Here is a 22,062-nt window from a genome sequence, read left to right as displayed (position 1 = left end):
AACCTTTACGTTTAAAAATTAGATGCCAAATGAATTTAGGTGCCTACAGGGATTGGAAGATTTGTGGATCACAGCAAAGCCTAAAACTAGAACTTAGGTATGTAAACATGAGCCATAAGCGCCTAAGCACCTTTATGGATCTGGGCCTTTGTCCTCTTTAGCTTAAAGAAAGCTGCCCAATTGGCCACGCTCTGAGCAGGTGGAACCTATAGTAATCAAGCTGCCTTGATTTGCACCTGTACCTTATGGACCTGTGGGGGTGTGGAAGGGGATGTGATGGTTTCGACCACCCCTTCCCTCTCCTTGGTTGAAAGGAACACCTTGGGGAAGGTGATAACTGGAGCATGCAGATGGTGCATTGGGGCTAGGAGTCACGAGACCAGTATCCTCCCCCAGGCCCTGCCACCAACCTGCTGTGTGACCTTGGACAAGTCAATTCCCCTCATCTTTTGCCTATCTGTTTCCACAGTGATCTCTTTGGTGCAGGGGCTGTGCCTCCCTGTGGCTTTGTCTACACTACCGTTTAAGTTGACATAAGTTAAGTTGCTCAGGGGTGTAAAAAGACCACTCCCCTGAGCGACGTAACTTACATCAACTTAATGCAATGTCTAGAAGGAGACGCTCTCCCATCAACATAGCTTCCACCTCTCGTTGAGGCAGATTAATTACATCAACTGGAGAGTGCTCTCCCGTAGACTTAGCACATCTTCACCAGACCCGCTAAATCGCCACCGCTGCATTGATCATAGTGGTACCAATTTAGCACGATAGTGAAGACAAGCCGTGTGTGTCTGTGCATCACCCAACCCAATGCAGCCCCAATCTGGGTTGGGGCCTCTCAGCGCTACAGTCATACCAATGGCAACAGGCAACGGACTCTGGGGTGTCCCTTGGGCTGCCTACACACCAGCAGTACATCCACTCCACGCAGACTCTGCACATCAATAACTGGCACTGTGTAACAGAACCTCCCATTGTACTAAAGACAGCTAAAATACCCTAACATTAATTTTCCATGTAAACAATTTACGGGGTGGCATGTATGCTTAAAGAGAAGGAAGATGACAGTGCCTTAACTGTCAGAATGCAAGCAATCATGAACAAAAGGGTGCTCACATAAGAACTAGAATAGAGGGGAAATGTCTATGTGACACTTTCACTTTCAAGAGATGACCCACACAATCCGCAACTGTGAGAACCTGTTGCTTATTGTTCTTTAATGGTGCCTGGAACAAAACCTTGCTTTGAGACTCAAGCGTTGAGGACACACGCACATGCAGGCTGGGTATAAACTGATTTTATTTGTAGAGTTAGACAGGTCCTGCTAGGCTTTCCCAAGATTATCTACAGCACTCATTCCCCAAAGAGCAAGTACAATAGAAAAGTGATCAATAAAACCAGCACCACACAGAATGCAAAACAATCCGTTTTTTTGTGAACCAGGGAATGAGCGATGAACTTGAAATGGGGATGGGGAAGGGTTACAACCTGACAGAGAGAAATGAAAAAAGGCCATTTCACTAAACTGAATTTTAGTTTGTTAGCTAGGAAAAAATTATCAGCTTGGTAAAGATCCAAAGGATCCGAGTCTCTGGTTGAAAGGGGCTCACTGTCAACATGAGGATTTGAAAATTCCAGTTTGACAGAACCTCCCTTTATATAACAACATGCTGAATATTTCCATTTTAACGCGAGCTCCTTTTAAAAAAAAGCTGTGTGAGGGGGAGGGGAAGCTTGCGCCTCTTTTGATGCTTTTAATGCTCTTTTCAGCCAGGAAGAAACTGACAACAGAGGAATAGTGAAACTGACGGCATGGAATTGCTGCACAAAGGAAAGGAGCAGAAAAGAGCACTCTCTTTTCTTTGCTAACTGCTTCCCGTCAAAGTGATATTAGGAGTTACTCGCAACTGGCACAGATGCAGAGTTTTCAGTGAGATTTGTTTTCAAGCCAGTCGTGTCCCTTTCATTAAGCTTTCACTGTGGGGGTGGAATAAGGTAATCACAACTCATTGCCTACTGAATGTTTAGGGGCAGCAACTCCTCTAGCAAGAGCAGAGGCTGCCAGACATCACATCTCAGCTGTTTCAAAGGTTAAACGAAACATGAAGTTTTTGAAGAAAACCCCCACTGCTCCCACATTCAGATCTCCTTCGTACACTATAAAGCAACAGCAACAGAGACCATGTTCCCTGTGGCAGGTCACCTTTCAGGCAGGAAGCATGTTAAATCTTGTCTGGGGACAGCTTGGCTGTTGGCATGGTAAAGAGCCCTTGTGCCGTCTAGTTTTGTGTTTCCATCCTCACCAGGCACTGAGCGTACATGCCATGGTTTGAAAGCGCGAGCGTGCTATGCTTTGAAAGGAAAAGCTGGATTTGGGCCCCACAAAAAGCTTCATTTTAACCCTCAGACTAACTGACCCATTCAGAACCTGCTTCATGGGCAGCAGAAGAGGAAGCTTCTGACACAAACTCTGTCCCTATCCCTCCCCACCAATGTGTCTCAAACCTGCCTTGGAGGGATCCGCTCTAGAAGGCAGGAGTGTTCAGTGCTGGGCTTTGCTAGGACTGCCAGTCAGGGCAGCTAGTTGGAGCTGGCTGAGCGAGTGGTTCCGGGGCGTGGCTGTCTGTCCCACTAAGAACCACGCTGAGTCCCACGCACTCAAGCAGTCAGAAAGCAGAAGTCAGAACTGCTGAAATAGGCCAGAGCAGAAGCAGCAGCCTAGGTGTAAAGACGCTGCAGCCCAGGAACCAGCACTTCTTGACTCTATTTTATTAAATGGGGGGAAATTTCAGTTTTCTCCAATCTTGAAGTCACACACCCACCTCCTGTGGGGTAACTTGCTCTCCGCTCAGCTCTGGAGGTGGGGGGTTAGGCACATGGGAAAAAAACCTCCTGATGCTGCCCCACCAACATATCTCAGCTCTGCATGCGGGAGAGACCATCTCTTGGGCAAGAGCAGAGTTCAGAATCTGAATACGTTTACACACAACAGGGAGGTGTAATTCCCACTCAGGTGGCGATGCACACGCTAGCTCTGTTCAAGCTGGCACAATAAAAACAGCAGCAGCAAGGGCTAGCCACCAGAGTACGTACCTAGGATCTCAGACTGGATCATGTTCTGGCAGGGGCTGCGGCTCAAGCTAGCTGCCTGAGCACAATCCTGTCTGAGACCCTAGGTACGTACAGGGTGGTCAGCCCCAGCCACGCGCCTGTGCCACCACTGCTACACTGGTATTTTTAGCATGTTAGCTCAGTCAGAACCAGCCTGCATATCCCTACCCGAGCTAGGAATGACATCTGCCAGCTTCAGCGTAGATGCATCTTTGATTGCCAGTTGGCATCCTTGGCAGAAGCCAAGAATTGAACAGAGGGGTCGGGGAGGGGAAGAGGAGCAATTGATATGATGGAGAGATGTGTTCCACTGGAACTGAGCTGAGGCCCCCTCTGCTTCATGCAGGTCCATTCTGATCTACACACATCCTGCCCCAGACAAGCCAGGGCACCTCTTTGAGGACATCCTAGCACAGTCCTTTTAGTTACACAGTGCATATGTACAAGAGCAGCACGTCAGCTCCCCCCGCAGTGCGCTCAGCGGCCGTCCAGGGCTTTGTCTCGCGCGATGACGGACTCATCGAATTTGATCATGAGGGTGGTGCCCTTGTGCCAGTGGGCTGTCACCTTGGCGGGGAAGCCGCTGTAGGTGAGGATGGCTTCCACAATGCCAGCTGTGAAGGAGGCACAGTTGAGCGTGCTGTTCTCCTTGGGCACTGAGATGTACGTGTTGATAAGTGGCTCTTTCTCGATGATGTAGTAGGTCTTGTCATCGTCGTTGGCCTGCTCCAGCTTGTCTGCCTCCTTTCCGAACAAGGCTTTCCACACCGTCACCTTGATGAAGAGGAGAATGTTGATGACCTTGGTCTCCCGCTTGCCGTTTTTCTCCCGCATGACCAGCACATCCAGGATGCGAGCTCCCACCTGCTGGCCCAGCTCAGAGAGCTTGTTCTGCAGCTCTGAGACAGAGTAAACCCGGTTCTGACAGTACTGGACTATCTCGGAGAAGAGCAGAGAGAACGCGCTCAGGCTGACCTCCGTCTTTGGCCGGGTCAGAGACCGCTCCAGGATGGCAGATTTCCCACGAGTGAAGCGTGAATCCATTGTCCTAAAGGAGAAGAAAATATTCAGTTCTGTGGGACAGGGACCATATCTTATGAGGTCTCTTTGTACCACCTGGCACTATGGGGTCCTGACCGCAGCTGAGGTTGCAAAGTGTTACTGCGATACACATAATAAAAATAAAAGAAATCTGATGAACAAATCTCTATAGCTCCTTTCATTCCCAACCACTTTACAAACAATACCTCTGCAGGGATCCTTTACCCCATGCTGAGAGGCAGCCACCTTTGGGTGAGGTGGTTGCTTATACGGGGCTCCCTGGCCCAGCGTGGAGATGCAGCCAGGCTTAGGGTGGGGCACAGAAGCAGTTGGGCAGCACAAGAAGCGAAGAAGGAGCCATCCAACTGAAACCTCCCGGGGAGGGGTGGGGGGGGACTTGAATTTGGGGAGCTAAAAATTGACACCAGATTGGGATTCGGCTGAGATGCTGGGGTAACTCCCCAGGATTTATACAACTGCCCGGGTCCTTGGAGGGACCCCGGGGACCCCACATTACACATGGTGATTAGACACATACGTCCCTGTGACCCCGCCCCATCACCCTGTCCCTACCCACCCCGGGGTCTGCCTCCAACCCCACTGACGCCAGCGCCACGAACGGGCCCCTACCCCACCGCCCCCGTGACCGCCCCCCGCCGGGCCCAGGGATGCCGCCCCGCCCCCACCGTGACCCCTAACCCGCCCCCACCTCTCCCAGCCCTGCGGGCGGGGGGCCCGGCCGGGCACTCACGCGCGGCGGGGGCGGGGCGCTTCTCTCCAGGAGGGGGAAGAGGGACCTAAAGCCAAAGAGCCGCCGCCGCTCCCAGCCCCCTCTGCGCTTTACGGCCGCCGCTGCTGCAAAAGGGCCGTACTGCAAATGCGGGCAGCCGGAAGAGGCAGCGGGGAGGCCGGGTTTGGTCACCATAGCAACCGGGATTCGGTGTGGGAGGGGCAGGGGACATGTGGTAACGGGCTCAGCCGGCAGAAGGGATGGGTGGTGCCGGGGGCGTGGTCTAGAGGGTGGGTGTGGCTCGTTATCAGCCGCCAGGCTGTAGGAAGCGGGCGAGATTTCCCTCGGGAGGTGTGGCCTAAGGGAAGGGGGTGTGGCTTGTTGCGAAGGGGCGTGGAGTCTCAGCCCCGCTGGGCGCAGGGTGGGACGCTCTGCCCCTCCTTGCAGGGAAGCCGTCACCTCACCAGGCTTTGCCAAGTCACTTACATTGTGTGTCAGCTACACTATGTCAGTTACACCCTGTGTGTCCCCTACACTGTGTGTCAGCTACATTATGTCAGTTACACCCTGTGTGTCAGTTATATCCTGTGTGTCAGCTACACTGTGTTAGCTACACTATGTCAGTTACACCCTGTGTGTCACCTACACTGTGTGTCAGCTACACTATGTCAGTTACACCCTGTGTGTCAGTTATACCCTGTGTGTCAGCTACACTGTGTCAGCTACACTATGTCAGTTACACCCTGTGTGTCAGTTATACCCTGTGTGTCACCTACACTGTGTCAGCTACACTATGTCAGTTACACCCTGTGCGTCAGTTATATCGTGTGCCCCCTACACTGACCCTACACTGTGTGTCAGCTACACTGTGTCAGTTACACCCAGTGTGTCAGTTATATCATGTGTCCCCTACACTGTGTATCAGCAACATTATGTCAGTTACACCCCGTGTGTCAGTTATACCCTGTGTCACCTACACTATGTGTCAGCTACACTATGTCAGTTACACCCTGTGTGTCAGTTATACCTTGTGTCACCTACACTGTGTCAGCTACACTATGTCAGTTACACCCTGTGTGTTAGTAATACCTCGTCACCTACACTGTATGTCAGCTACAATATGTGAGGGTATGTCTACACTGGAAATTTCAAAGCGCTGCCAAGAGGATTAGCTCCAAGTGCTGGGAGAGTGGCTCCCAGCACTCGGAGCCTGTCTACACTAGTGCTTTAAAGTGCTCAGACTTGCTGCGCTCAGGGGGGTGAAAAATCACCCCCCTGAGCCAGCAAGTTAGAGCGCTATAAAATGTAAGTGTAGAAAAGCCCTGAGTTACACAGTGTGTCAGTTATACTGTGTGTCACCTACATTGTGTCAGCTACATTATGTCAGTTACACCCTGTGTGTCAGTTATATCGTGTGTCACCTCCANTGTCAGCTACATTATGTCAGTTACACCCTGTGTGTCAGTTATATCGTGTGTCACCTCCACTGTGTTTCAGCTACACTATGTCAGTTACACCCTGTGTGTCAGTTATATCGTGTGTCACCTCCACTGTGTTTCAGCTACCCTATGTCAGTTATACTGTGTGTCAATTATACTGTGTGTCACCTACGCTGTGCGTCAGCTACACTATGTCAGTACTTCCAGTTCTATGAGATAGGTATATCTCCATATTTTGGGACAGGGATAGCTCAGTGGTTTGAGCATTGGCCTGCTAAATCCAGCGTTGTGAGTTTCATCCTTGAGGGGGGCCACTTAGGGATCTGGGGCAAAATCAGTACTTGGTCCTGCTAGTGAAGGCAGGGGACTGGATTTGACTCAATTACCTTTCAGGGTCCCTTCCAGTTCTATGAGATAGGTATATCTCCATATATTATACACCCTTTGTGTTTGTTATACCATGTATCACCTACACTGTGTGTCAGCTATACTATTTCAGTTACACCATGTGTCAGTTATATCTAGGGTGATCAGATGTCCCGATTTTATAGGGACAGTCCTGATATTTGGGGCTTTGTCTTATATAGGCGCCTATAGCCCCCTCACTCTCTGTCCCAATTTTTCACACGTGCTACTGTGGTCACCCCAGTTATACCATGTGTCACCTACACTGTGTGTCAGCTATACTATGTCAGTTACACCCTGTGTGTCAGTTATACCTTGTGTCACCTACACCGTGTGTCAGCTACATTATGTCAGTTTGTTACACCATGTGTCACCTATGCCATCATCTATACTATATGTCATCTACACTGTGTGTCAGTTACACCATGTTTCACCTACACCATGTGTCTGTTACACATTGTGTGCCAGCTACATGGTGTGTCAGCTACGCTGTGTCTTGTTAAAAACCAAAATTGTTATAAGAACAAAAATCTTGGAACATTGATTTCTCTCCCCCTCCACCAGTCAGGGGTGTTGCAGCAAGTGTAGTGGTTAACACGTGGGAGTGGAGTGTTCAGTGTCCAGCTCGGAGGGGAGAGGGCTCTAGTTGTTAACATGGAGTTGGGCAGGACTTCGAGGATCAGTCCCAGCTCTGGGAGGGGAGTGGTGTCTAGAGGTTAGAGCACACAAATTTGAAAACAGGACTCCTGGGTTCTCAGCCCTGGGAGGAGATGGGGTCAGTAGTTAGGTCTAGAGGCTGGGGAATGTTCTCCCATTTGAAGTAAACTGGAGAAGGCACTTTCATGTGAATGGTGAGGAACTGTTAGCAAGGAAATGATTATGCGGAAGCCTTTCTCAGCTGTAGCTTCTCTGATTCTGCAACACCCGTGACTGTCACCAAGCGCAAAGGCAGAACTTGTGGATTATGGAGGCCATTGTGAAACTTTTGCTGTCTAGTAAATGTTCCCATGGGTTTTTTACCATCTGCTTTGGAGTGTTAGTGTTTGGAAATCAGACAGACAGGACAGAGTGCAGAAAAGAAAGGGATCAACTTTCCCTACCTCAGAGGACTTTTATCTAGTGGGTTAGGGAGCTGGGAGTCAGGACTCCTCAGTGCTATCCCCACGTCTGGGAGGGGAGTAGGGTCTAGTGGCTAGAATGGGGGTGGGGGTAAAAATCTGGACTCCTGGGTTCTGTTTCCCGGCTCTGGAAGGTGGGGCAGCTAGTTGTCAAAACAGCTAATTTGGAACTAGGATTCTGGAGTTCAATCCCTAGTTTTGTTGGTGACTCCTATTGTGTGAACTCAGGCAAATCATTTCCCTGCCCTGTGCCTCAGTTTCCCCATCTGTAAAAGGAGGCTACTCACCTACATTATAATGGGAGTGACTGAATGGTTGTAAAGCACTTTGGACTATGAGAGAAAGGTTTTATTATCTAAATGTAAAGCATCACCATCTGAATGGGCCTGTTCTTCTAGTTGTACAGGCAGGACTGGCTTTAGCAGGTGCGGGGCCGCATGCCGGGACGTGAATTGTCTTGTTCCCCCCCCCGCCACAACACTGCCCCGACTCCGCCCCCTCCCTGCCCCATTGGATCCCTCCCCAAATCCCCGCCCTGGCCCCGCATCTTCCCCAAGCGCGCCACATTCCTCCTCCTCACCCCTCCCTCCCAGGCTTGCACTGATCAGCTGTATGGCGGCGCAAGCGCTGGAGGGAGGGGGGAGAAGCAGGACGTGGCTTTCCCCCCCCCCCCCGCTCCGCCGGCAGCTCCGGACGTTGCGGGGCCCTCTTAGGCACAAGGCCCCATTCCGGGGAATTGGCCGAATCAGCTTAAAGCTGGCCCTGCATACAGGGCAGTTGCTGTGATTTGGGCCATTACAACTGAAAACCTATGGGTGTGTCTACACTGCCACTTTCAGTGCTAAAACTTCAGTCGTTCAGGGATGTGAAAAAACACACCCCGAGCGACAAAAGTTTTAGTGCTTAAAAGTGCCAATATAGACATTGTTTTATCGCCGGGAGCTGCGCTGTAACATAGGCAGTTAGACATACCCTATGATTCAGGCTACGTTTTAATCATGGGTATTTTTAGTAAAAGTCATGAACAGGTCACATGAAGTAAACAAAAATTCACGGCCCGTAACCTGTCCATGACTTTTACTATATACCCCTGACTAAAACTTGGGTGGGGGCCCGTGGGTGTTCTGGGAGGGCAGTCAGGGGTGCTGCAGGTGCTGGGGGAGATGGTCCGGGACCCTGCTGGTGCTGTGGGGGGTGCGCAGGCAGCAGCGCATGGCCTGGGATCCCCGCTGATGCTGGGGTGGGGAGGGTTGTCGAGGCTGGCAGGGGCTCCCTACCCAGCTCCGCGTGTCGCTGCAGCTCCTAGACGACGGAAGGGCCAGGGGGCTCCGCGTGCTGCTTCCACCACAAGCGCCGGCTGAGCAGCTCTCATTGGTTGGGAACCACAGCCAATGAGAGCGGTGGGAGCGGGGCCTGAGGGCACGGGCAGTGCACGGCATGGAGTCCCCTGGCCCCTCCGCCACCTAGGAGATGCCAGTGGGAGCTGGGGAGCCACCCACCCCAAGGTAAGCCCCTCCCCACCCCCTCCAATCTCCTGTCCCTAGCCCTGAGCCTCTTCACATACATCCGAACTGCTGCTGCTGGCCCAGGGGCTGCTTGGCTTGGGCAGCCCCTGCGCCAGCACCAGCCACTGCAGAAGTCACAGAGGTCAGGGAAAGTCACGGAATCCGTGACTTCCATGACCGCATTGACAGACTCGCAGCCTAATCTCCAGACAGTGTCAGGAAAGAACGACTCCTCATGGAGCCATAAGAGTCAGTTGGAGGCAGTGGAGGGGAGTTTCCAGCAGCTGGCACTGGTGCTGGGTGATTCATGGGCTCTGGGACGTTCTGCTGACAGCAAAAATATTCTCATCCTTTTGCTATCTTAGAAAGCGGAAGGTGATTCCAAGTATCTCACCCTTAGTTAGTTCCACCCCACAGTTACTCTCCCACCCCCACCCTGCTACAGCACCATGGTTGACCTAGCCCAGCTGATACTTTCAGAACAGCCCCCTCCCATTCCATCCCCTCCACTGTGGTGTGACTGTGGGCAGGGGTTCCCCTGTGCTGCTGGAGGGTCCCATTGGCCCATTGGAAAAGGAAAGGGTCTGAGGGGGAAGGGCAGGCTCAGAGTCAGTCTGCCCTGGCAGTGGAGATGGTGGGCACTAGGACTCTACGGCAGCAGTTGCTGCTGGGATGCAGCACAGGGAAGAGACAGGGACACTGCTCCGGGGCCTGAAAGGCAAGCGGGGCGGGGGCACCAGCAAGTCAGGGCCAGGAAACACTTGGGGAAGGCATGGGGGGACTTCAGGTGGGGCTGAGGGTGAGAGGGACACCCGGCCCCAAGTATTGCTGAAGCTGGGCCCCTGGCTCTGAATATTGCTGGTGCCCGAGCACCACGTGGATATGGAACTTGCCGCCTATGTCCACTGGTGCCCATAGGGTCTTTCTCAGCAAAAGCCAAACATAAGGGATGTGATTAGGATGCGTGTCCCAGTAATGGGGTCCTCTCCCCCCACTGACTGACCCAGGAGGGGGCAAAGAGAGGGGGAAAGGAGCAAAGAAAAACCACAGAAGAGAAAGAGGGAAGAAGAAGAAGATTAAAACAAAGCCTTGACCATCCCAATCACAGGGATACCTTGGAAGTTCCTTCCACTGATAGATAGAAGGGCATGTAGAGGAAGAGATGGGGGACCCCTGTGGAAGAAGGGAGACTCCTCACTATGACTTTGCTGAGCACACCAGCAGCTTGACCCGTCTCCTGCTCAGAGTCTGAAAGAGACAGAACCCTGCTTGCTCCTGGATACCAGAGACTTTTCTCACACTGCCTCCAGCCGCTGCCTTGCTAGGGAGGGTGTATAAGGGGCACAGAGCTCTGAAATGCCTCTGCAGGGTGCTAGCAGCATCAGCAACTGACCTTGCTCTGCCTTTCCCTCTCTAGGGCTGTGACCAGGGTCCTAGTGGGGAGCCAGCTGTGGTCACTCAATTAAGGTGAACTGCAAAGAATAGGGCAGACAATCTCCATAAAGTGGTGGATATTCCAATATTTAGATTCACCAAACCAGCTTCTTTATTACCTTACTGGTTACTCAGAAGTCTAAACAACACAGTTCCCTTAAAGTGATCCAGCCTCAGGCCCCCATCTACGTCCCCATGTCAAATATGATGAAAAATTCTGTAAATCTTATTTCATCATATAAAAGAAAAGGTTCGACCCATCCAAAGGATCGGACACATTACCTCCCAGGTTATTGAATATTCCAGATCTTACCCAAATACACACTTACGGCCAATTCTTATCAACTAAACTAAAATGTATTAAAAAACAAAAGAGAGAGAGTATGGCTAAAAGATCAATATACCTACAGACATGAGTTCAATCCATTCAGGTGCAGATTCATAGCAGAGATAGTGAGCTTTGTAGTTGCAAAGAGTTCTTTCAGAAATAGTTCATAAGTCATAGTCCAACGTCCAACTCTCATATTCATGACGTACCAGCATAACTGGGACCTTAGTCTCGTGACTCAAATTTCCCCTGATGAAGCCTAAGCAGATCTGAGATGACAGAATCAGGACCTAATGATTTTTTATACAATTTCATGTCTTTTGACAAGTCCTCAGGGAACAAACGGTCATTAGGATGACTTTGAAGGAGGTCCCTCACCGGTACTTAGCTATACCAATTAACATAAGGCCATTTGCTTGTTCCTCCACCATTGACAGGACATTTCAAAGAGAGATGAATACCGAGATATCCCATGTTTACAATTCATTTAAATGCTAGGATGTTCTTTTGATCTCTGAACTATCAGAATACAGCATAGACAGGGCTTGATGATTACATCCTTGACCCTTCTCATACGTATGTAAATACACAAAAACACAAACATTATCTCCCCACATGGCTTTTGAGGATTATTTATTTTGCAGGATGTTTAACCCTTTCTAGCCACGTGTCACACCCCCAAAGTGAGACTGGTGTGGAAGGGCAAAATTAGAGCTCCTGGATACACCTTAAGGACCTTCCAACATTGATGTGAGCTGGGTTTACATTAAATTCTTTGTAAAGCCAAATTATTGATGCCTGCTTTGGCCCCAGCCAAAATCTTAGTCCATACTTTGTGAAACACGTTAGTGATTCCAGAGTTTGGTCTATGTGTTGACTTAACATAGCCATTAATGTTCTTTAGAGAGCACTTACTCTGGCATTCAGCCAGGCAGGCTGTGAGGTTTTGCACTTCATTTTGCTCTTTTGCACAGCAGTTCAAGCTTGTAGTGTTTTTTTCTGCTGTGTACAGTTTCAAGATTAGATACAGGCACTAACTGTGGAATATCAGTATCACCAGGCCTTTTAACATAGTGTGTATTGTCACGTAATGAAACAATATAACCATGAAGGCTTTTACAACATAATGAGTTGTTATGTATCACCCCCAACATGTTCAAGGGTTTCCCCCAAAAACATGCATATTGTACATTTTTACAGTTCTTGGTATCAGGACCACAATCACAAAAATTAACATTAGCATTAACATTAACATCAAATTCATTGCAGGTGTACATTCACAATCATTTTTGTTATGCCATGTCTTTGGCTCAATACCATTGGGGTTTTTGATTTTAGGATTAACCTGTGGCTTTCATTAGCATGATAATTTTTTCCCCTTTCTCCCTGTTCCAGAGGGTCAAAATCTGAGCTCTTTTGCTTAACAGAATCCATTGACCGGCTGGGTGTGTCCTTTTTGCTAACAGCTACAGGCAAGTCTTTCTCCCTCCAGTCAATCAGGTAATTTGCATCTACACAGACACTAGCCTGTTTACCAGTTTACCAATTCCAAGGCTGGACTCTGTCTTAAAGAGATTCCATCCATTTTCACTAGCGTGTTAGACTCAAGGTTCTTTTGTCCTTCCATTACCAACCTCTGCTTCAACATGGAATCAGATGTCAAGTCCACTAAGAGTCTACAAGTCGTATCCAAAATATCTAGTGATGAGAGTTTGCCTGCTGTCCCCTGCATCCTTGTGGGTTCAGTTATAAGGCTGTTCTGCTCTGAAAAACTAGTAACCTGATCTTTCCTCAGTACCTGAGTCACAGACTGCTTACTTAAAATATCAACATGGAGACATTCATGTTACAACAGCATTGTCTCCCCAACAAGCTGGTTAAGTTTAAACGCCCTAACAATTTTTATTCCACCTGAAATCTTCTCAAAGCTATCCACACTGGATTTTTTTTCTAAAGCAAATTCAGTGGATTCATTTTCATTTGAAAGACTTTGTCCATTAGGCACCAGCACACTTTCATCAGAAGAGAGATGTTGCTGTTTACTATCAACACTGGCCCATTAAGAGTCAGTGGAAATAATTCCTTTTCACAGACTTTAAAGACTTCACCAAGAAATTCCTTTCCTTCTGCAATATCCTGCAGTGCAACAGATTCTTTCTGAGCTTTATTTATGTCCAGAACTGACTTTGGCACAACAGACAAATCACCAAACTCCTTCTGCATGTCACATACATCCAGAATCACCTCTGGCCCATCAGGAGGATTTTCCTACAACTAGGGTGACCAGATGTCCCAATTTTGGGGTCGTTTTCTTATATAGGCTCCTATTATCCCCCACCCCCATCCTGATTTTTCACATTTGCTGTCTGGTCACCCTACATACAACCCCCTTTCAGGTAAACTGCTAGACTTCATAGTCAGAAGATTAGAAGCATTCTCTTCCTTGTTACAAGTTTCCACACTGTCAGTGGGTAACAGTCAAATCACCTTCATGCTTTCCTTGTGTCCTGGCTAGGATAGCACCCTGATCAGACAAGGTTGTCATATCATAGAATATCAGGCTTGGAAAGGACCTCAGGAGGTCATCTAGTCCAACCCCCTGCTCAAAGCGGGACTAATCCCCAATCAGATTTTTGCCGCAGATCGCTAAATGGCCCCCTCAAGGATTGAACTCACAACCCTAGGTTTAGCAGGCCAATGCTCAAACCACTGAGCTATCCCTTCCCTTCAAGTCTTTACCCAGCAACACACTAGCAACAGGCAAAATAGAAGCACCAGAATCCGTCTCTGGGAGCTATTTATAACATTAACTGGATGCAACATAGTTGCAATGTCATCATCCCTAGCAGACACAAATTTATGACCACTTCCTTCCTGGGCTTTAGTTGTATCCAAAACCAATCTTGGGTCAACTGATAACTTTTCAACCATCATAAGCTGACAGGCTTCTTCTGTCTGCTTTACAAACAGAAAAGAGCTGGAGAAACATTCCCCTTTAACAGAAAAACAGCTTGGGATCTCCTTTCTTTTGTCCCAGCACACATGGTTATTCACAGACAACTGCTGGAGATTGGGGTAGCTCCCTTCATAGGCAAGTCATTACCCCCAACAGACACAGGCACATTTCCTTCACTGTCACAATTCTCCACACTGGTAACAGGTAAGGTGTAGGGATACTCATGTTCCACTAACCTGGCCTTCCCAAACTGCTGATTAGACAAAGCCATCGGCTCAGAAGGCTGCCTCTGCTCATCTAAACTCTCTTTGCCTTCCCCTCCCTTAACAGATAAACTTCTGTTTTCCCACAAATAGTGTCTTATTACACTGCGCTACTTTAAACACATCACTTTTACCTAGGCCAGGCTGACTTCCCCAAGCTTTACTAGCCAACAATGTATCACTCCCCAAGACTGTCCCCCTTCCTTCCTCAGTTATAGCTTTAACCTGATCACCAACTTTAGAGAAACATTTCCCTGAGCCCTATCTAATGTCAGATTCACTTTCGAGGTACCAGACAGACACATAGAAATTTCCTCCACATATGCACTGCTTCTTTGCACAGCTAAACAGCCATCTTCCTCAGACAAACATTTGGAGAAACCCTCCACAGGCAAATCCTTGCCCCTAGTAGACACAGGTTCAGGACTATTGCTCTCCTGTGACTGATTTATGCAATCAACTTGATTTAACAAAGTTTTAATATCATCCTCAATCAAAAGATCTTTAGGCAATAACTTTCTTACACCAGCTATAACTTCATGTTTAACACCATTCCATTCAAAATGGATTCTGGCTAAAGGCACCACTTACGGTAAACTCATAGAGGATTACAATATTCACACTCTTGTCTGGTAAATTTGCCTTAAACAGCCTTTACCATTGACTTTTACATTCTCTGCACAAGTTATGGGGTTGTCTTCACCCGAGCTCACAGTAAAAGCGTTTACATAAAAGGTGGCAGTGTTGAGGTAAATGTGGTTACCCACAGACAACTGCTTAGCGTCAAACAACATAGCAACATTGTTACAAACTGGATAGATTCTACCCACATCTCTGTTGTTGAGAGGAGCTGGCTTTCCAGGATGATACAGTTCCTGTTGTTCCTTTATTCTTTTGAGTTGAAGCTTAAGTCTGTCCACTTTTGCCTTAGCTTCTAGTTCCTGCAGTCGAATATCTGCCATTCTTTGTTCATGTTCAAACGCAGGCGTTCTCTTTCAGCACCTTCTCCTTCCATATCAGCTATGTTTTGTTCATGTTCAAGCTGCTGCTGGTTTCTCACCCCCAGTATTTTTGCTGGGTCTGCTTTCTTATCACTGTCAATTAACGGATTTTTCAGTTCCCATTCTGGGGCTTTTTTCTTAAAAGACAACCCCCTCTGTGAGCACAGTTCTTCCAGGCATTTTCTGTCAGGATCTTGATCAAGGGTCACTCACTGTCACTGATTTTTAATCCTTAAACTCTCCAATATAAAAATTAAATTTTGACAAGCATGTGGTTCTGATCCAAAAACCCAATTAACCTGTGGTAATGTGTACCCAAGCATGACTACGCCACTGTGACCGGGGTCCTAGTGGGGAGCCAGCTGTGGTCACTCAATTAGGGTGAACTGCAAAGAATGGGCAGACAATCCCCCAAAAGCTGGTGGATATTCAAATACTTAGATTCACCAAACTAGCACAAAACAGCTTCTTTATTGTCTTACTGGTTACTCAAATGTCCAAACCACACAGTTCCCAGCCTCAGGCCCCCATCCACATACCCACGTCAAATATGATGAAAAATTCTGTAAATCTTATTTCATCGTATACAAGAAAAGGTTCTACCAATCCCAAAGGATCGGACACATTACCTCCCAGGTTAATGAATATTCCAGATCTTACCCAAATACACACAGCAAATTCTTATTAACTAAACTAAAATGGAGTGGGTGTGGGTTACATGTACAAGGTGGGATCGGTCCCTGCACCCTCCCTAGCTCTTCCTCTGCATTCCCCTTACTCCCAAGGACCTGGGTTTAGGGTAAGTGGCCCCATGGGATACCTGTTTGTCCCAGGGTTGGTTTCCTTCCCAGAAGCACCCAGAGGGAGAATGCTGCATGTTGGGGAATCACTTTCTTCCGTGAGCTGGGATCGATTCATCCCCCTCTGTAGCACTCAGCCTTCTGCACATGAACATAGTTATCCATGTAATGGGAGATCCAGGTTGGCCAGACCTGAGAGGCCGGATAAATCTAAGATGAGTCTATAGGAATGTAAAAGACTCAAGGGCCAGGTCCTGAATTTGGTAGGACTTTCCCTGAGTAAAGAGTTGCCATGCTATGGGAGATCAGAGGCCTTAATCATGAGGTGTTTATGATAATCACAAACCAACAGGCTTCCACCCAGCTTGAGCTCAAGCTTGGTCTTCCTTGTTTACCAGGGATAGTACCTGGCCTGAACTGTATGCAGCACAGGGACCACTAGTGGATGAATAATACACTGTAAGAAAACATATAATTACAGGTGAGAGTAAAATCTCAGCACGGGCTCTAGGAGTTTGACCCCAGCAGGGGTGTGGAGCTCATTTGGAAGCAGTTCTAAGGAAAACAGCAACATCTTTGAATGTGAGAAGAGGTTGAAAGGGGCTATTATTCTGTCTCAATGCAGTCTGACCAGACCACAGCTGCCTCAGATCCTCAGACATTTCTGATGCTAAACAAGAAAGAGAAACAATCTAATTGCCCTTCCCCAGCATCTTCCATGCAAGCAGAGCAACGCTTAACAAATTGAGTCACCTGTGAGTTATATCAGTATCATTTCACTGATACTGACATAACTCATTTCCCAGTTGGAGAAATGACATAACCCATTTCACAGACGGAGAAACTAAGGCACAGAGAAGTGAAGTGACTTGATCAAGGTCGTTGAGAAAGTCTGTTGCAGAGTCCAGCTTAAAATTCAGGAGTCCTAACTCCCAGCCTGCCTCCTCTAACCACTTGCGCCACACCTCTTCCAGAGTTGGGAAAAGCACCTAGCATTCCTGGCTCCTGTCATAAATATAAAGGGAAGGGTAACAACCTTTATGTATGCAGTAACATAAATCCCTCCTGGCCAGAGGTACAGAATCACTTACCTGTAAGGGGTTAATCAGTTCAATTAACCTAATTGGCACCTGACCAGAAGGACCAATGGGGGAAGAAGATACTTTCAAATCTGGGGGTGGGAAGGTTTTGTTTGTGCTCTTTTTGTTGGCTCCCTCTCAGAACAAAGAGAGAGACCAAGCAGGTAACCCAGCTCCTAAAAGATCCTGAACTGATAAATCTAAAAATTACAGAAATTGTAAGTAATAGCAAAGAAATGAGTTAGATTATCTTTTGTTTTAGCTTGTGAATTTTTCCTATGCTAAGAGGGAGTTTATTCCTGTTTTTGTAACTTTGAAGTTGAGCCTAGAGGGGAATCCTCTGTGTTTTAAATCTTTTTATTTACCCTGTAAAGTTATCTTCCATCCTGATTTTGCAGGTGTGATTCTTTTACTTTTTTTTAAATAAAATTCTTCTTTTAAGAACCTGATTGATTTTCAGTGTCCTAAAAACCAGGGATTTGGTCTGTGCTCACTTTGTTAACCTACTTGTTGGTATATTATTCTCAAGCCCCCCAGGAAAGGGGGTGAAGGGATTTGGGGGGATATTTTGGGGGAGATAGGGCTCCAAGTGACCCCTCCCTGAATGTTTGTTTAAATCACTTGGTGGTGGCAGCGATGCCATCCAAGGACAAGGAAAGGAATTTGTGCCTTGGGGAAGTTTTTAACCTAAGATGGTGGAATATAAGCTTAGGGGGTCTTTCATGCGGGTCCCCACATCTGTACTCCAGAGTTCAGAGTGGGGAGGGAACCCTGACAGCTCCCCATCCCCTGCTCCAACCATTGTCCTGTAAATGAAAGCAGAGGAAATGTGCTCACTACACATGTGCTTCCCCTTCTGACAAGTGCTCCACTCTGGTTTGAAGCCTGCTAGGTGCAGAGAGGAACTTGCGGCACTGGAGCAGGGCCGCCCTGGAAATGGGGTGAGTCAACCCAGGCTGGAATGACAGAATGGAAAACCACCTCAGCCCCTGGGATAGCAGCCAGCTGCACACAGAGGGATGGCTTCAGCACAGACCTCAGATGTCTTCTTGCCAGTGAGATGCTGCCTGGAACGTGGCCAGAATCTGGCACCCACTCCTAGCCCTTGAGTGAGACTCTGAGTAATGTTCTTCCTGAGAAGGGGATATGAAGGGCTTGTTTATCTCACTACATCAATGATGGAGCTGGAGACAAGACACAGAAGCAACTAAACTTGAAGGTTTGTCTGAAAAATACAGTATGGGGCAGTAGGAGCCAGTGGTTAGAGCAGGGACTTGTAGCCAGAACTCTTGGGTTCTATTTTTAGTTGATGGGGGGAGTCTTTAAGTTGGGGGGAATGTAGACACTGGACTCATCCCCTCTTTTTCTTCTTTCATATGTACACAGGAGGCCGGGAGTATTTTCGGGGGTTGTTTTCCACACAGGGAAGAGGTGAAAATTACTGCAACGTTCAACACGTCCCAAGAAGAAAACAAGCCCAAGTTTGCCCTCTGCAGCTCGCCTTTAAACACACTTTCCCCCCAAACACTTCCCTCAGGATCTCCACTCGACACTTCTGAGGCCTGGAGGTCCCACCATTGCAGTGTGTTTGGCAGGTCTCAGCTAGATTGGCTGTGACCTGCTCTGTACCCAGGATTTACGATGGCACAGCTGTGTCACTGAGGGGGATGCTCTGTTTGCTGAAATCGTTATACTGCTAATACACCACATTCCAGCTGTGTCCATTGAAGGCAGGACAAGAAGTAAACTGCTGCATCTGCACAGGGAGATTAGAAAATTTTTTAACACTAAGGCTAGTTAAGCACTGGAAAGGTTTCCAAGGGAGGCTGTGGAATCCCCCTCACTGGAGGTGGTTAGACAAACAACTGCCAAGGATGATCTACCAGTTGAGGCTATGCACATTCAAACTGGAATTAAGGCAGCAGGAATGTTTGACAGTGAGGGGAACTAACCACTGGAACAAAATCCCTGGCCATTGTAAAATCAAAGTTGGCTGTTTTGCTGTAGTTCAAACAGGAAATAATTCAGGGAAGTCCTATGCCCTAGGCTGTTCAGACTGGCTGATCACAGTGGTCCCTTGTGCCCTTAGAGTCTCTGGCCATAGGACTTCCCTGAAATAAGTTTTCTTCCTCCTTGTAACAACTTTTTATGTACTTGAAAACTGTTATCGTGCCCCCTCTCTGTTTGCTCTTCTCCAGACTAAACAAACCCAATGTTTTCAATCTTCCCTCCTAGGTCATGTGGTCTAGACCATTAAAGATTTGTGTTGCTCTTCTCTGGACTTTCTCCAATTTGTCCACATGTTTCCTGAAATGTGGGGCCCAGAACTGGAGCCATTATCAGAGCTGAGGCCATTATCAGTGCAGAACAGAGTGGAAGAATTGCTTCTGTTGCTGTCTCATTATTAATAATCGTGTTTATTACCAGAGTGCCTGGGGACCAACCAAGATCCCCGTTGTGCTAGGTACAAACAGAGGAGTAGCCAGTTCCTGCCCCAAGGAGCTGACACTCTCAATCAAGTTGGTGCTGTTGGAAATAAACAAACAGCAAGAGAATTTCAGAAGAGCTGGTGGAGCTGAGCAGTGGCAGTAATCGTCTGCTGGAGGATCCAGGAGCCCTGATAGTCCTGGAGAAAGCTGGCCTGGCTCAAAGGGCACAAAATGAGCCCAAAGCAGCATTGGCACATCTGCATTAGGCCAGGTACTGCTTCCTTTGACACACTCCTCACACCCTCCTCTCCTCCTGTCTCCACTTCTCTGTCTGCATAGGATGCTGCTGGTTTCTTCCAAGAGAAAATGGACAAAATATGTGGCCTTCTCCCTCCTTTCCCCGCTACCCCCTGTAGCTCTCTCCTCCTTCTCTTCCGTCACAGAGACAGAAGTTTCTTACTGTTCTCCTCCTCTCACCCCTCCACCTGCCCCAGTGACCCCATCTAAAACCTGATCTCCCTTGCACCCGTTCTCATCCCCTCCCCCGTGGCTATGGCTCTTCATTTGGTTCTGCAAATGCTGGAGGATTGTGTGTCCCACAACTGCAGCGTTCATGAGCTCAGCGCAGTGCTGGGTGGGCTCCACGCTTCCGTCAGAGATAGCAGACACTGAAAAGTGCTGCACGGGTTTGTGGGTTTTTTTTTTTAAACTGCAAGAATTAGGGGATACGGATCGCATTATAAGATAGAGAAAGTTGCATGCTGGGAACTTGACCCCTGGCTCCCAGAGATCCCTGGGTGACACATTTCTACCCCACAACATTGCAAACATTTCTCAAAAGGCATTACATAGGGCGGTGGCCCACTGGGATACCTAGCCATGGTGCACCTCACTTTGCATCAGCACAAGCACTGCTAGTGAGTATGCGAAGCACCAATGCAAGCAGCCAAGCATGCACCCACCCGAGTGATAACTTTGGCGGCTCTACACCAAGTTAACTTGAGTTGACCAAAGTCCATAGTGTAGATATTAGATTGGATGCTCTTTGGGTCAGGAATTGTCTTTGTTCTGTGTTTGTACAGCATCTAACACAATGGGGTCTTGGTCCATGTCTGGAGCTCCCAGGCACTACCACAGTACACAAAATAAACAAGGCTATGATTCTGGCATGGACATTTTTAGTAAATTTCACAGCAGAGATGAGAGGGGAAAATGAAAAGTCAAGGAAAGGTCCCCGACATTCCTTCCTGGCCACAGGTTAGCCATGGGCTTTTCTCTTCAAGGCATTGCACAGGAAAAGGCATTTCCTGTGCTTGGTTTTCAGTGATCCAAATAAAGTCTGTGAAATCTTGAAAGGGGCTGCGGAGGGTTGGAGAGTGAGCCCAGTTCCTGTCCCATGCAGCTGTGCCTGGTTCTGAGGGTTGCAACCTGGCACTCAGGTATGGTGTGCCTGCCAATCTTAGATGGAGATGGAGGGGCAGCTGGGGCAAACCTCAGTGGTGCTGTGACCTTGTGCAGTGGGACAGGAACTGCAGCTGAGGTGGGCTTACTTTCCAACACACACACACACACCCTGCCCCCCTCCATTTCCAAAAGTTCACCGTCTTTATTTAAATTCACAATTTCTGTGACCACTGTGATGCTGGCAGGCCGGATACCAGCTCTTGCCCCGGCTGCAGGCATTAGCTAAGAACTGACAAATTCATAGCAGAAGACCAGACCAGGTCACCTGCATGTTAGTTTTGCTTAAAATAGGAATTAGTCTAATAGGAATGTGTTCAGAGTTTAGACTCTATGAAATGCTTGTAAGTTGCGTCGTGCATTAATCTCACTGGTAATGTCTATGTCCCATGTTATAAGGTAAGATTTCAGTGTTTGTGCTGTAACTGGAAACCCCCACAGTGAGGAGAGAAGTGTGAAATACTAGTTTGCTACACAAGGTGTCATTTCCTGGCCAGTACAAGAAGGCTCAAAGACACCAGACAAACAGTTGTGGAACATCAGAGGACAAAAGACTTTATTGATTGCTTCTCCCTCCCTCCCCGCCCAGTGCACATGAACTTGTCCCATCATCTTGAACTGTGGGGGAAGGGAATAAAAATCCCTCACAAGAAGAAACGGCACCTTTGTGGCTGTTTGAACTCTGAAGGGCCAGAGACTTGAAACTGAAGCCAGAGATAGACATTTATCAGGGATGGTCTAGACAGTATTTGGTCCTGCCATGCAGGCAGGGGACTGGACTCGATGACCTCTCGAGGTCCCTTCCAGTCCTAGAATCTATGAAATCCCCAGGGGCTGCCTCCTGGGGTGCCCTGAAAGACACTTCGAATTGACAGATCTCGACAATTCTGTCACTCTCAGGAGTTAGATGGTAACTCATTGGCTGTACATGTTCACTTGCTTTGACCTGTAAATGATGCATT

At 48.1% G+C, this 22,062-nt stretch overlaps 1 protein-coding gene across 2 annotated transcripts; it reads right to left on the bottom strand.

Moving 5' to 3' along the window:
* Window positions 1–1,281: 1,281 nt before the first annotated feature.
* On the bottom strand, window positions 1,282–5,055 carry TRAPPC5 (trafficking protein particle complex 5). 2 transcript variants are annotated; one of them, XM_034792659.1, is made up of 2 exons: window positions 4,904–5,055; window positions 1,282–4,159 (listed from the first exon to the last, which is right to left on the bottom strand). In XM_034792659.1, the coding sequence occupies exon 2, from the start codon at window positions 4,153–4,155 to the stop codon at window positions 3,589–3,591; it is 567 nt and encodes a 188-aa protein (XP_034648550.1). In that variant the 5' UTR covers window positions 4,156–4,159; window positions 4,904–5,055; the 3' UTR covers window positions 1,282–3,588. The 2 variants fall into 2 exon arrangements, with proteins under 2 accessions (XP_034648550.1, XP_034648552.1); XM_034792661.1 differs by having other exon boundaries at window positions 4,862–4,919.
* Window positions 5,056–22,062: the final 17,007 nt, after the last annotated feature.

This window comes from Trachemys scripta, chromosome 16, assembly GCF_013100865.1.
Source record: "Trachemys scripta elegans isolate TJP31775 chromosome 16, CAS_Tse_1.0, whole genome shotgun sequence".
Lineage (NCBI taxonomy): Eukaryota > Metazoa > Chordata > Testudines > Emydidae > Trachemys > Trachemys scripta.
This window is presented reverse-complemented; position numbering and strand designations above follow the sequence as displayed.

What these genes read in the sequence shown, in the direction of transcription:
- TRAPPC5 (XM_034792659.1), bottom strand. Translation starts at nt 4,155, where the DNA reads ATGGATTCACGCTTCACTCGTGGGAAATCTGCCATCCTGGAGCGGTCT.